The sequence below is a fragment of the Athene noctua genome, chromosome 4 (genome assembly GCF_965140245.1).
Source record: "Athene noctua chromosome 4, bAthNoc1.hap1.1, whole genome shotgun sequence".
In the NCBI taxonomy this organism is placed as follows: domain Eukaryota; kingdom Metazoa; phylum Chordata; class Aves; order Strigiformes; family Strigidae; genus Athene; species Athene noctua.
The window spans coordinates 85,894,608-85,908,628 of NC_134040.1; the positions used below are offsets into that span (position 1 = coordinate 85,894,608).

At 45.0% G+C, this 14,021-nt stretch overlaps 1 protein-coding gene across 1 annotated transcript; it reads left to right on the plus strand.

The window, feature by feature from the left end:
• The first annotated feature begins 229 nt into the window (after positions 1-229).
• On the plus strand, positions 230-13,350 carry COQ2 (coenzyme Q2, polyprenyltransferase). Its single transcript, XM_074905941.1, is given in 10 exon segments — positions 230-300; positions 302-429; positions 672-838; positions 2,868-2,989; positions 3,223-3,308; positions 4,136-4,215; positions 4,218-4,274; positions 4,727-4,873; positions 4,875-4,916; positions 8,143-13,350. Coding segments are annotated over 10 exon segments (1,071 nt in total). The 3' UTR covers positions 8,314-13,350.
• The last annotated feature ends 671 nt before the right edge of the window (positions 13,351-14,021 follow it).

Genomic DNA, 14,021 nt, shown 5'->3' on the forward strand with positions numbered 1-14,021 from the left:
ACAGAGACCGGGCGGCCTCCAGCAGATGGCGCGGGAGGCTGAAGGCACTCGGGCCGAAGCAGCGGTTGTGCTGCCGGCGCGGGGCCGAGGGGCAGCGCCCGCACCTGAGGGAAGCGGCTCCGCGGGGGGACCCGGAGCCGGCTCCGGCCCCACGGCAGCGCTGCGCATGCGCCCCCCTCCCACGTGAGGCCATCACGTGACGCCGCCCCGCCGGAAGCGCGCCGGCAAGATGGCGGCGCTCATAGCGCGGGTCTGTCGGACCGGCCCCGGCTTTCGCGCCTTCCGCCTGCCCCTCGCCGCTGCTCCGCCGCCCTTTCGCGCCGCCGAACCCTACGCGGCCGCTCAGCCTGTCGGCGGCCGAGGTATTGCGTGCCGCGCCGGCCCCGCTGTGGCCGTACCTGTGCCTGATGCGGCTGCGCCAGCCCGCCGGTGAGCGGCGCGGCCGCCATGTTGACGCGGTAACGGAGGCGACGGGGCGGCCACGGCCACGCGTGGGGCTGCAGCCACCTCTGAGGGTGCGGGGGGGGGGGGGGGTGTCCCTGTGCCGGCGGGAGACGCCTCTGCCGGATAAGCGTGTGTCTACCAGCGCGGCAGCGCCGTCCCTCCGCAGCGAGCTGCCGCCCGGCCCCGCTGACCGCCTCACCCCACGCGCGGGTTTTGCCTCTCCCCAGGGACGCGGCTGCTGTGCCTGCCGTGCTGCTGGAGCGTCGCCTCGGCGGCCGAGCCGGCCTGCCTCCCCGACTGGCACACGCTGTCCCTGTTCGGCATCGGAGCGGTGCTCCTGCACGGGGCCGGCTGCACCGTCAATGACATGTGGGACCGTGACCATGACAAAAAGGTAGAGAAACCCCCGTGGGCTTGCCAAGACCTAGCGACGTGAATTGCTGCTGAATTAACCAAATACATGCCCGCTCATCTCCAACAGCAGCAGCGATTGCTCCAGGTTCAGAAATCCCTCCGTGTTTCTATCAGAGCTGCATGCAGTGAATTTGTCTACGTTTCCTCCTAGCACAGGAGAAATCATTTCATTTTGTATAACACTTCTCTGTCTAGAACTTTAATAAGTCTTCTAGAGTACTTCCCTCTGTGTAAGATAAAATATGTGGTGATGTCAGCTGGGGGTAGTACTTGAACAAGTTTATATTTCAACTTTGTTTTGCACAGCAGAACAAAATAACCCTTTTTTGGTTGCACTTGCTAGTTACAATCCACCCAAGAACCTTTTTTTTTTTCTTTGCTGATTTTCAGGAGCAGGGTTTCCTTAAGCATTGTTAATTTTTTCATGAGAATGGCTGTGAAGAGTATTGTGCCCAACCCTGAGCTAATCCTCTTCTATTATGTTGTATTCTTCATCTCCCTTTTGTTCAGAAGAGGGAAGTAAGCAAAAGGCAGTGCCCAGGGTCAGATGTTGAAATGTGCACAGGTGCAGGCTTGCAGGGGAGTCTCCTGGTGATGCGTCACTGTTTGCTTTTCCTGTTTTCTGTTTCTGTATTGTTCCTCTGGTTTTGGGTTTTGACTCCGGAGAGAGAGAGGATATTGGGCCAGTCTGGTACGTGAAGTTCTTCTCACAGCACTTGTTGTGCTGTTGGGAAGGCAACAAATCAGTACAGGCTTTGTGGCAGCTTTGGATAGTTTAGGATTCAGATGTTATTAACAACTACATCTATCAAAAGTGTTTGACAGGGTGGTCTGTGTGATTAGTAAGATGGAATTTTCAATTTAATGAATTCAATTTTACACTAACATGACGTGGTGAGATGTAAAGTTTTAAAAATTTCCATTGCAGCTCTTTCTTACCTCCCTTAAAAGGGTATTTTCGAACCAAGTGTGCTGGAGCCTGGGCCCATAATAGCAGGATGCTGGCTAGTGGTGCTGATGGTGGTTTGGGGCTTTAGATTTTATGTTACTGACTATTTGGTAAATCTTTTTTTTCCCTTTCTTTAAATGAAACGTCTCATGTTTGGTTATGATGAGCGGTGAAATTGGTCATGTTAAATGCGTGTTAAAACGGCAAAAGCAGTATTTGACATTAAACATAACCTGATTGGGGGTGGAGACACACCAAACTAAAAGAGTTTATGTAAATTCACATTATTACAGCATATGCAGAACACTTTATATATACACAGTATTCTGTAAAAAGCTTGAACCTCTTCAAATAGATTTTACACCATTTTTATCAACATGAAAAACTTTTTTCTTTTTGCAATGGTCACCTTTGGCAAGTAAACGACCATGTGTAACAGTTCTTTCAGACTTTTTTTCTGACGTTTGTTTCTTTCTTCAGTCTGCCTTGCATGATTTCTTGTTCCAGAGTTTCTAAACTCCACTGCATCCCAACTAGGATTAAATTAATTGTGCTTCCATGGTTATTAACAATGGTTATGGGTAATATAGATGTGTACTAGCAGTGGTTATTAACAGTGCTCGAGGAGCCCTTCATCTTCACAGTATTTTATATGGTATTCACTTTAAAGTGTTTAAGCACAGAAGTGTTGCCCAAAATTCAGTTGGCTCACAATTTTTTAAGTCTGATTTTATTTATTTTTTTTTTTTTCCCCTAAGGTCGTAAGATTCACATACGAGATGTCTACAGTGTTTCTAATCAGCCTGGCTGCACACAAGTGGCACTTTATTTCTGTTGTAGTTTTTAAAGGCTACAGAAAGGGCTGCTGCTTAGAAATGCAGCTTGTGTCCGTGATGATATGCTAGGTTTGTATTGTTGAAGGAACTCCTGCCTTGTACGTTCTGTGACCTGTTTCTGTTTATTTTTCCGCTTATATGCCAATGGTGTGACTTTTAGCTTTAATACACGTTGGAATATGTTATATTTGATTTAGTATTAATATTATTCTTTCTGTTTTTAGGTTGTGAGGACAGCAAGTAGGCCCCTGGCAGCTGGGGAGATCTCCACTTTTCAGTCCTTTGTTTTTCTTGGGGGACAGCTTAGCTTGGCGCTTTGTGTGCTTCTCTGTCTGAATTACTATAGGTGATGTATACCTTCTTTTTTGTTTTTTTAAAATTTGATTTCAGGTCTAGAGTTAAGTATAGTTAGTCTCAGCAGAAAAGGTATTGGGTGTGGAAGGAAGAGGTTATTAGCCACAGAATGGTATTTGAAAGTAAAAGAATGAGTTCAGGGCTATGTGCAGCTCCTGTAACGCTGCATTATTATCTTACGATCTTTAGACTGGCAAACAATAAACCTCTTGCTACTTTTTACAGTATCGTTCCGGGAGCAGCCTCTTTGTCTCTTGTGATCACCTACCCTCTGATGAAAAGAATAACCTATTGGCCACAGTTAGTTTTGGGTGAGCTGGAAATGTTACTATTTTTTTCCTCAGATGTAGTAGTTTCTGGGGTGTTTTACAAATCGGTAATTGAACGTAAGCAATCCAATTTCTTGTAACTATATTGAAATAATAATACCATGTAGACAAAGTTCTGCTGTGCCAGAAGTTTCTTAAACAATTTATAACACACATAAGAGTTGATGTTTGGGTGTGGTTTGGGTTTTTTTGTTAAAAATAATTTCCTTATTTTGATGGAGTGAGGGGATGGAGACAGGGAGGGAGGAAGTAAATACCTGTGATTTGAGAATCAACTTCAGTTTTGGGGTTATCTCAAAACCTTTCTTAAACATACATTTGTCCTGCATTTCAGTCTTCAGCCTCTAAAATAACTCCTATCCTGAAATGTATCTTTGTATCTTGGCTTTCATATTCCGGCTGCCTTCAGTTTTTTCAACTGAAAGGGTAATTTTCAGCCTTGAAGTACCATGGCTTGCTGTGGTGCAGTCTTTTGCAGTCATACTGACCTCTTTTGTTCTACTGGCATCTCAGCATGTTAACTTTAGACCCACTGTTTGAGCACACTGGAATAGTTCTGTGCAGATTTAAACTGGGGAAAAATGCATGGCTGTACGTGTTTCTCCTTGTATGTCCAGAGTATTTAATGTCAAATTACTTTTATTTATTACCTGCCTGATAATAAGTGGTAGAAAAATAGTGATGCTAGTATTGTACAGAAATCTGCTGCTGTGATACAAACTCGAACAAATAATATTTAATTCTATATGTGTAGTATAGGTCGCTCCTGTCAACCTTATAACTCTTACTTTTTTTCCCTCTCTTTTTAGGACTTACATTTAATTGGGGAACCCTTCTCGGCTGGTCTGCCATCAGAGGTTCATGTGAGTGGTCTGTGTGTTTGCCCGTGTATAATACTTTGCTGGAGTAATGTGGACACTGGTATATGATACCATTTACGCACATCAGGTGGTGTAAGAGTGGGAAATTTTAGGTATCCGTGTACCTTTTTGTGTTTAACTGACAACTTTGTTGTCAAACGGCAGTACTAACAGGTTGTAGTTCTTCACTCTCAGCTCAGCTAAAGCAGCACCAAAGAAACCCCAGCCCCTGCACCTTTTATTGTTATTTGACAATGTTTTACGTATTGAGTAGAAAGCTGGAAGTGTCATGTACTTTGTGTGACAGTTATTGACACTTGCATTGTGTCGATAGCTTTGGCACTGGTATTAGCTCTTGGCTGCCAAAGCACCTCTAAGGACCAACCTTCTGATTTAAATTTTAATGTAGGGACTTACCAATGCACTTAAACTGGGTTCCTAATAAGAAGCACTGGAAACTTAAGCAAGGCCCTTTCTTATTTTCCTTATGAAGTGACAGTTGGATTGTGGGTTTGTTGCTAATTTGTCCTTTCATCCTAGGACAAGAGGGACAACATGGTTATCGGTGTGAAGTCGACAGCGTTACAGTTCAAGGAGGATCCGAAGCAGTGGCTCGGTGGCTTCAGCCTTGCAATGCTCCTGGGTTTGTGCGTGGCAGGAGGGAATTGTGACCAAACGCTCCCGTACCTACTTGGCCGTGGCTGCCGTAGGGGCTCACCTAGCACACCAGGTTTATACTTTTCCCATGTGGAAGTTCTCGATAAGAAATCAGGGTGCTTTTCAACCCCCATCAGTTCACCACCTACCTAAAAAAACCAAAAAAAATTCCTGTAAAGGGAACTGAAATCTTCTGACAATAAGCTTGCTTAAGTACCTTTTGCAGACGGTTTGTTTGAGGAGGCCTCTGGCAGTCCACAGACACTAGAACACTTGTTTGCAGTCTGTTCTGAACCAACAGAACTGCCTTGTGTTAAGCTGTGATCTCAAGGGAACGGTTTTCTTCTTGCTTCCAGTAGCAGCTGGATCCACCTCAGTATCCTGCAAGATTGTGCCCTTTTTACTGTTGTGGTGCAGCTCTTGCTACGTCGGGCACATATGCCCTCATACAACAAGTGGTGTATGTTATGATCACTCACTTACTTCAAAATATTATATGGTCTATGGTATCAAGGACACATGCAGGCTTTTTTTTTTTTTTTAATATAACATGTTGTACAGTAGCTATAGGAGCATGTTCTGTCTCTCAGTGATGGTTACTTTCACATCTGACCAATTCTGCGCTGTGGTCTGGAGCTTCAGTCTGGAATCTGACAATATAAGAAAATTTTCTGTGGCTTGTTCACTGCTGTCTGTAGTGTTACCATGAGTTTGGTCGGAACAGAACCCTCTAAGCCTTGGTTTGAAGTTCCAGAAGGCAGGCGTTCTTTATTAGAGCACCGGATGCACGGGAGGTCGTGCCACCCCACATGCCTGCTGCAAGTTGTGCAGAGTTTATATTGCAGAACAATTTATGTATACATCAGATTTCCTGGAATAGTTATTCAGTCTTTTTCCTGGAACAAATAGTAACAGTCACATCCTAATTATGCATGTGCTTTGAGTCTCTGGGGGTCTTTTGTGGGGGTCTTCAATGGTCTTCAGGGGTGTGCTTTAGTTGAACGCTCCTCTGGAGCATGCACAGTGTGGTTTAACCTACACACTTGTTTTTCCTCTCTATGGTTGGATGTTTCTGGCAGATTCTGGCTGCAAAACTCCAGGTTTTCTGAGCCCAGTGTCTGCTTGTTCTAACGGTTTGATACGTGCTGAGCAAACATGGACCAATCATATCAGGGTGACCTTAAAAAGTGTAACAGAACATTTCTTTCTACTTGTTGCTCAAGGCAGCAGCAGTAGGTATTAATATTATAATTTTTTGATCATTGACAGTTTTAATTCGCAGCTCTTTTTATAGCAGAGAGCAATCCAGTTCGGTATTGGAAGTTGTATTAGTTTTGAAATTTTAATGAATAACAAATAAAGAAATCGGCTTTGTCAGTAAAGGAAGCAGGTAGGATCTTCTTACCCTGTTATTTCTGAATCCTAACAACTGTATTGCCCAGCCTCGTAGTGACAAGTAAGTCTCTGTGAAAATTAATTGCTGGTCTTGATAGGTGAGTGAGAGCAAAAGGGGTCTGGGCATTGCATGTAGTAGAAGTGTTGACAGTCTGAGAAGTCTGTGGTTATCATTAAACCTTTTGAAGCAGGTTAGACTTATGTTGCACTTTAATGGGAGTAGCTCACGCAGGTGATGGGCATTAAATAGACCTCTGAGTAAGAGAATTCATGGGGTGATGTAGTCTGATGCTTGTCAGCTGCTGCTCTTCATAGCAAATGTGCTTGGAAATCTGTGAGGGAAAGGATACTGCATTCCGCTGTGTAATCATTTACAGTTTGAATTGTCAGAGGGGCCTTACGCTGTAGTTTTGGCACAAATGGAAATTACTTTCCCGCAGGGAGGATTTTTATAAGTGAGAATGCAGAGATACTGAATGTAAGTGAAGAGTGCACAACAGTTGTGTGGATTGCCAAAGCCATAAGAGAGGCATTTTTCTGTGTACCACAGAATAGCTTCTTTTGGAGTGGTTATTTTAATGTTCTCCCTAAACAGCCACATACTTCTTGTTCCAGATTTCTGAACTTGTGCTTCACAGAGTTTAGAAAGCTGAGTAAGCTGCATGAGGAGTAGGTTTTCCTTAATTCACTGCATTTGTGCCTGAGACAGAGGAATTTGGGTCATGAAGATGTCAAATTTCTATCCCACTGAAGAAGTTCACTGGCAGAAAAATAACACCTTTTATTTGCTTTGCATTCCTGAAGTGTATCTGGTGGCTCAGCTGCTGTTGGGTTTTGTTTGTCAGGTCGGTGGGTTTGGTTCCCTGTGCTTGAGGGACTGACAGGTTTTCAAGGGTGTGTGTAACATTGTGTTGTAGAAGCTTGTGGACAATGTTTCAGATTATTTGATCAGAACCCAGCCCTGGCACCTCCTGTACCACTGCAAATGGCAGAGAAACAGGTTTCTCAGGGAAGGTTTCACTTCCTTTAGTTGGATACATTCTTATTTTGATGACTTCAGAGGCTGAATTGCAAGGTTTTTGGGGGGGGGGAACTTTATTAACCCTTTCCCTTGTTTTGCCTAACATTTCCTCTTGTCATCCCTCTCAGGACTTGTGCATCACGTTTTGTTTCCAGGAATGTTTTTCAGTAACTTTGCTCTTGCTGCACTGTGTGGGTTTTTTTCCACCTTTAGCTGTGACTCACAGCAGACAGCTGCCAAGCTGGGCAAGCCTTGCTTCTCGCTGTTGTTGCAGGTGTAGTGTTTCTGGTTTTTTGCAAGAGAGGCGAACGGACCTGGCTAAGAGCGACTGGACTAAACCAGCCCTGTGTGACTTAGGCAGGGCTGGGCACCTTCCCGTGCGTCCAAGTTAGCCTGGTTCACTGCTGGCTCTCCAGTGCCTTGTCTTTACTGAAACAGGGAGCAACACCTTGCAGCAGAGATTTGAAGGTTTATTTCTTTTTATTTAAAGTTCCCACTTAAGAATTAGATGGCTACCTACTGAGGAAAATCTCAAAAAGCCTTATTTATATGGTCAAATGTTCTTATATTTTAAAATACCAGACACACCAGTATCCAGGCTGTTTATACAGCCCTCCGTTGAGAGGGTCTGGGAATCGTGTTCATATGTGATCCTCGACTTTTCTGATGTATGTTGAATAAATCTGTCAAGTACACCTAGGTGCCAGTTATGCAAAAATCCTTTGTAAGCACAGAGCACTCCTGTTTGTTGTGGACGTAAGGGTAGACTTCAGAATTTGAGGTTCAGTTTTTGAAGTTACAGACCTCTTTGTGTCTGTGATGTGTCACATATTTACGCGTCTGTAGAAGAATAATGCTAGAACGTTACACTGTGCTTTTTCAGATTTACACTTTGGGCATAGACAGACCTGAAGACTGTTGGAAGACATTTGCCTCAAATCGTGCTGTAGGAGTTCTGCTCTTCACAGGGATTGTGCTTGGAAATCTGTGGAAGCGAAAAAACTCTAAAAATGTAGAAGAGCCTTTAGAAAACAAGTTGTTAAAAATACTGTAAATGCTGATATTTTTAGTCCAACTAATATTAAGTTCTGTAAGAAGGAAAATACTTTTAACATAACTATAGCAGCTTTACACTGTTTATTTATAAAAACTGGCGAAAACCTTCTTGTTTCTAAAAACAGGCAAATGAGATTATCCTACAATGTAAGTTTTTATTTTCCTTAAATGACTTTAACCTCCAGAGAATCTTCAAGTGAGGCTGCTCTGCTGCTTCTGTGCAGTAAAAGCAAACTTCTATCATGCTCTTAGGACTGTGAGGCCAAGTTTTTATACGAAACAGATGTCTCTTAGCGACAGCACGTGGAAAAATGCAAAGTGATTTCAGGAGGTGAATAAAATGTGGCTGTACATGTTTGCTCTTCTGATTTGATTGCATGAATAGTTTTCCATTTGAGTTGGAGCTTGTTGCGTGGAATCATTGCAGTAACAACGTTTATCCTGAGATGTCTAGAAGCAGTCAGGACTCTGTGAGTGTGTGAGGTCCAGAATAAGAAGTCAACAGAGAGGTACTTAAAAGCACATCTTGCTGTGGTTGCTGGCAGTGGTTCCTTTTCACATGAAAAGAACAGGCAAAGTTGCCTGCACAGAGGGAGTGGAGCTTGTTTATCAAGAATGGTTTGAACACAGACTACTCACTTAAAACAAAACCAGCAGCCCAGGGTTATCACCAAGTGTGTGTGACTGGTGTTGACCCTGAGCTATGAATTCATCATGTAAAGCCATCCTAATTTTTATTTTTTAATTCTGCTCGTTTCTACTTAATGCCTACTGGTTTTATTTGTAGCCTTACAGGAAGAATTTTGTTTATAGGAGGATGCCTATAAACATAAGTAACAACTGCAGGCTCGTGATTACATTGCTACAAAACATTTGTGTTTTCAAGTTGTTTTGCTGATTTAGAATACCCGTGGAACTCGGACACGAGAGGGAAGAGAGCAGGTGGATTTTACTGGGGGTGACTAAATAATGTGGCAGAGTAATACAGAAAACATGCAGTAAGAAAAGGCAGAATAATGCACTTAAAGCAAGCAAACAGGGCAATAGAGGGTAATGCATCAAACCATCACTACCAGAGAGAGAGGAGAGGGACGAAGAAAGATCCCTCAGCACTGGCACCCGTCCCCCCCCCCAGCCCCGCCGGCGCCGGGCAGCCCCGGGTGCAGCGAGGGTTTGCAGAGCCGTTCCCGGCGAGGGGGAAACCCTGCGCGGTGCCTCCACCCCTGGCTGAGGCCTCCAGAGTCCCTGTCAGCGGGTCCGGCCTCAGGGACCAAACATCAGCAAGGCAGAAGAGCTGGCACCTTCCCTGGGAGCGGAAATACCTGGGTCCACTCTCACAGGAGACTCCCCCAGAGCCTGGCCAGGGCTCAAGGAGGAAGCTCAGGGAGTTTCTCTGTTTCTGTAATTGATTTATGAGCAAGGTCACACATCAGGGCCCAAGGCCAGACAGCTGGCTCCATGGCCTTGCCCCAGCACAAAGAAGGATAAAGACATATTCAGGATAGACAGGTTTTATGGTATCTCAGCTGCATCTCCCATTAACGAGCACACACACTTTGTTAATGACCACACACCATGTTTGCCACATTCACTGTGGTGTTCCAGCGACCCTCCCTGATGTCTGCTCTGTTCTCAAGGTGGTGGGGCACAACTGTGGGTGCAGTCACACCAAAAATAAGGCTGCCTACTGCTCCAGCTCTGAAGACAGGTATCCTATTTTAAGGTTTTTTTGAACTGATATGTCTGAGGGACGTTGCAGTCCAGAGCCACGTGTTCAGGGTTTGCTAACTGTAGAGTTGCATTACTGATGACAGTTAAAACGGGCAAAGAAATTCCTGGTGCAGGGGAACGAAAAATCATGCAATCAGTCAATGGCTTTGGTCACAGAAGTTCCTTTTTGGGGCTGGAACAGGCTTCTGTGTGTTCTGAACATGTCTTTTTAACATACACCTTGCAAAGTTGTGTTTTCTTTTACTATTTAAACAAGCAATGTCAAATATGTTTTGAGCAAATAAGAAAAAGTAGATTTTTTTTTTCAGCCTGGCTGCACATAAGATGGAAATACATTAAAAAATTAGGAAGTGTAACTGCTTTTAGTGCCTCCTTGGTCCTTACGCAGAAATTGTTCTTAAACTGGGTTTTACAACTTTGGGGCGGAGGAAGTCTTAAGTCGAAGAGAAGCAGTTTAGAAATGAAGAATAAGAAATTTCTGAGCAATTGTGTGACAAAGTTGCATTTTGTAGAGGGAGAATTGGATGGATCCAGCTTTGTGTGAACTTTGGTTATGAGGCATTTAATAGTAATAAAAAAATCTGGTGATGTAATTATTATGAATCGGTTTCTTAGTACTTGTAGTATTAGCTTAGAGGGATTGTGGCAAAAGTTACTCGTCTGTTCTTAACGTATTAAAGTGTGTTTAAGTAGTTTAAACTTGGGAAGAGCTCACATTTTGCAGTGCCTCTGAACCTACTGGTGTCCTTGGTCTGAGGATACCTTGTCACAAGTGTTTGTCTTGTAAGGAGAGGAGGAAGAGGGTGCAGCTAAATAGAGTGAAAATTCAGGTTTCAGAACAGTCCTCATGTCCTAAACTTGAAAATCATTGCATATTTTCTGTGGGGGTTTTCCAAATTAGTCTCAAAATGTGTTTCACAAAAATAAGCCGTAGCTGTATTTTAGGTTCGTTGCCTGACAACTGAAGAAACGTTTAGGTTTTAAGCTGTGATACTGGGAGTGATATTTGCATGAGCATATTATGATTAATACACAGAAATAAGAAGTTTTTAATTGCAAAAGGGACAAAGGCTGAACTACTTCCTGGCTAAAACCCTGCTTGCATCTGCTGGCAGGTTGATGTGCCTATCTTCTCTTTCCATTCCCAAGCTGTTCTACTCCAAATCTTCACAAAGATGCTTTCTGCTGTATTTAGATACAGTCTGTTTAAAAAAAACCCAAAACAAAACAGTACCAAGTAGACTTATCTCTAAGCAGCAGCTTCATTATTAGCTGGTGTGCTTTTGCACAAATAAACAGTGTCCTCTGGAAGTTTCTCCCGCCCTTCCTTTTCCCCAGAACCTTGAGATAACAAATGCTGGTGGAGGCAGCAGGAAGGTCAGATGTGCATTGCAAAGGCACAAGGAAAGGTTGGCAGTTGCTCAGTGAAACAGAGGTCTCAGTACCCAACCCAAACGCTTGCCTTTGGGTGCCCCCATTGCGCTCTGCAGAAAGGTGTGTCGGGGAGACACCAGCTCTTTGTCCAGGGGTAGCCGTGAGTAGTAGGAGTGCCTGTGGGGATACGGGCAGGGGTTGCCAAGGTGTTGGCAGCCCTACGTGGTGGGGTTGGGCTTCTGAGTCAGAAGCCTGCTTAAGACAGCGGCACACGGGAGCTTTCACACCTTTGCCAAGGGGAGGGACTCGCCGTAGGCTCATCTGAAGTCGAATTGTATTTTGCTGTTGGTGTATTTCTTGGTAAATACGGCGTTCTTAATGCCAGGGGGTCAGGTTCCTCTATCCCTCCCTCTTAATTTGAGGGAAGGGTGGCTGGAGGCACCTGGCTGAGGACCTGTGGTGTTGGCACAGCCAGCGTGCACGCTGGAAGGGCGGGCTGGTCACACACCATCACCAGCTCGGCAGGCCAGGCCTGGCACCGGCCACTGCTTGCAAAAAGGGGAGCTCGACTCAAAGGCCAAAAGGTGTGTCAGCGTGTGGAAAGACTGGAGTGTCCTGCGAGCTAGAGTCACTGAGGAGAAGCTGGCCGAGGAGGAGGGCAGCCCCTCGCCGCTCCCCAGGGCAGACTCTGCGAACGCACCTGCTGTGCTAAACAGGAGCAGGAGAATGGATTTGTGGGTGCTTCTTTGTTTACTCCTTTTGGCAAAAGCAGGGAAAGGGCCATTAATTTATTTCAAAAAGCCTCGCAGTGCAACTACCAGGAGCGAAGATCTGTTCAAGCTTCAAAACAAAGCTGACAAGAAAAAACGTGGATGTTAGCCGCCGTGGATAATGTGAAGCCTTGGTGCTAGCTGAAGGCCCCTGGCATGCTGGACAGGTGGGTCTCCTGCAGTGCCTCCCTGGAGGTTGTGTCAGAGGCAAAAGGCCGAAGCAAATTGTAACGCTTTGTGCCAGACACAGTACCAGAATTACCAAAGAAATTGCAAAACCCCTAGTTTTACAGCACTTCTCTTTTCCATCCCCTGACCCACAGCCAGGCAGCTGTACACACTGTGTACAGGCAGCTGTGGTTTTGTCTGACCCAAGCAGGAAGAGGCCCAATACAATTAAAAAAACAAACCAAAACCAATAACAAAAAACAGTGTTCAAATGCCACATTCAAAACTTTTAAAAGTACAGCTTTAATTGCTGGAAGAGTGAGCAGAAATTCCAGCCCTAATGAAAAAAAAGCCAACGAAACAACCAAACAAACCCCACCCCTGAATATTTACACCAGCAGAACACGATTCTTCCAAATTGCAAAGCTCCTTGGCTGTGACAGGTAGCGTAACAGGGAGAAATATCTGATATAAAGTATGTTGCTCCAACTGCATAAAGAACAGAACCAAGCCTGTAACAAGCTGCGGCGCGAGGGCAGAGGGAAGAAATTGTATGCCCATTCCACAGTACCTTGCTTTTTTCCCCGGATTGGCATCAAAGTATTGTTCAGCTCTGAATTAAAAGTGTATTGGAGGGAGATAATTTTTTCTGAAAGTTAACCCTGCAGGCAGCAACGCGGGCATAGCATGAGGGGACTGCTGCAAGGAGAAACTTCAACAGTGCGAAGGGGTTGCTTAGTAGGAAGAGCTGCGTGCATTTGGTGTTGGCTGTCATGCTGTAGCACGACCAAGTATTTATCAGACAGATTTTCCAGCTTCATCAGAGCTTGTTTTCCCCAAAATGCTGTCACGTTACCAACCACTTTTTCAGGAAATACTTGAAATGAAAATACTTGAGGCAGAAACAAAGTGCAGACATTTATGTACGCTGTGATGAGGTTTTTTTGGCAGTACCTGCATTACTGTTGTGCTTTATTTAAGCATTGGCTGGAAGGGACCTTACAGAGTTTATTTGCTTAGTGTTGGCATGATGCTTTTTTCCCCTGCCCTTCTTCCACGGGCACGTCACCACGCTGTGGCTGCCATAGTGCAATGAATGAAAGATCTGTCAGGCCACTGGAAAAGGTGTTGCGCTGAGCGTGTCTGTCAGACAGGGGGGCTGGGAGCTCTCCTGTCTCCTTCCTGCGTGGGAGCAAGGCCCAGGGCAGAAAGCCAAGGTTGTCTGAGAAGCTGCTGAGGTTGCTCCTGGCGGGGGTGAAGGTCCAGTATTCAGGGCAGACCTCCTCTCCCAGCTGACAGGTGATAAAGATGCTGTTGGTCAGCGCCAGGTGGGGCTCTGACACCCGCAGGTTCATCACTTGTTGGGTCTTTAGCTGGCAAGGGTGCTCTCCACAGCTGGCCTGCTTGGAGAAAGATTGCCTTCTCCCATCTATTTTAAAAAGCACCTTTGTTACTACGTCATAAAGGCCCATTTTAATCAACAGTGCAGCTTACTCTGCTAAGTAACCTCAATACATGTAAAAAGTACTTGTCGCATCTCAAGTTCTGTTGTGAACAATTCAAGTTAGAATTGGTTCAACGTGATTGATACAGAGACTGAGGATGTAAAAAGGGAGACCCTCCTGTTGAGTTACAAGGGTCAGACTGGACCCCTTTGCTTTCT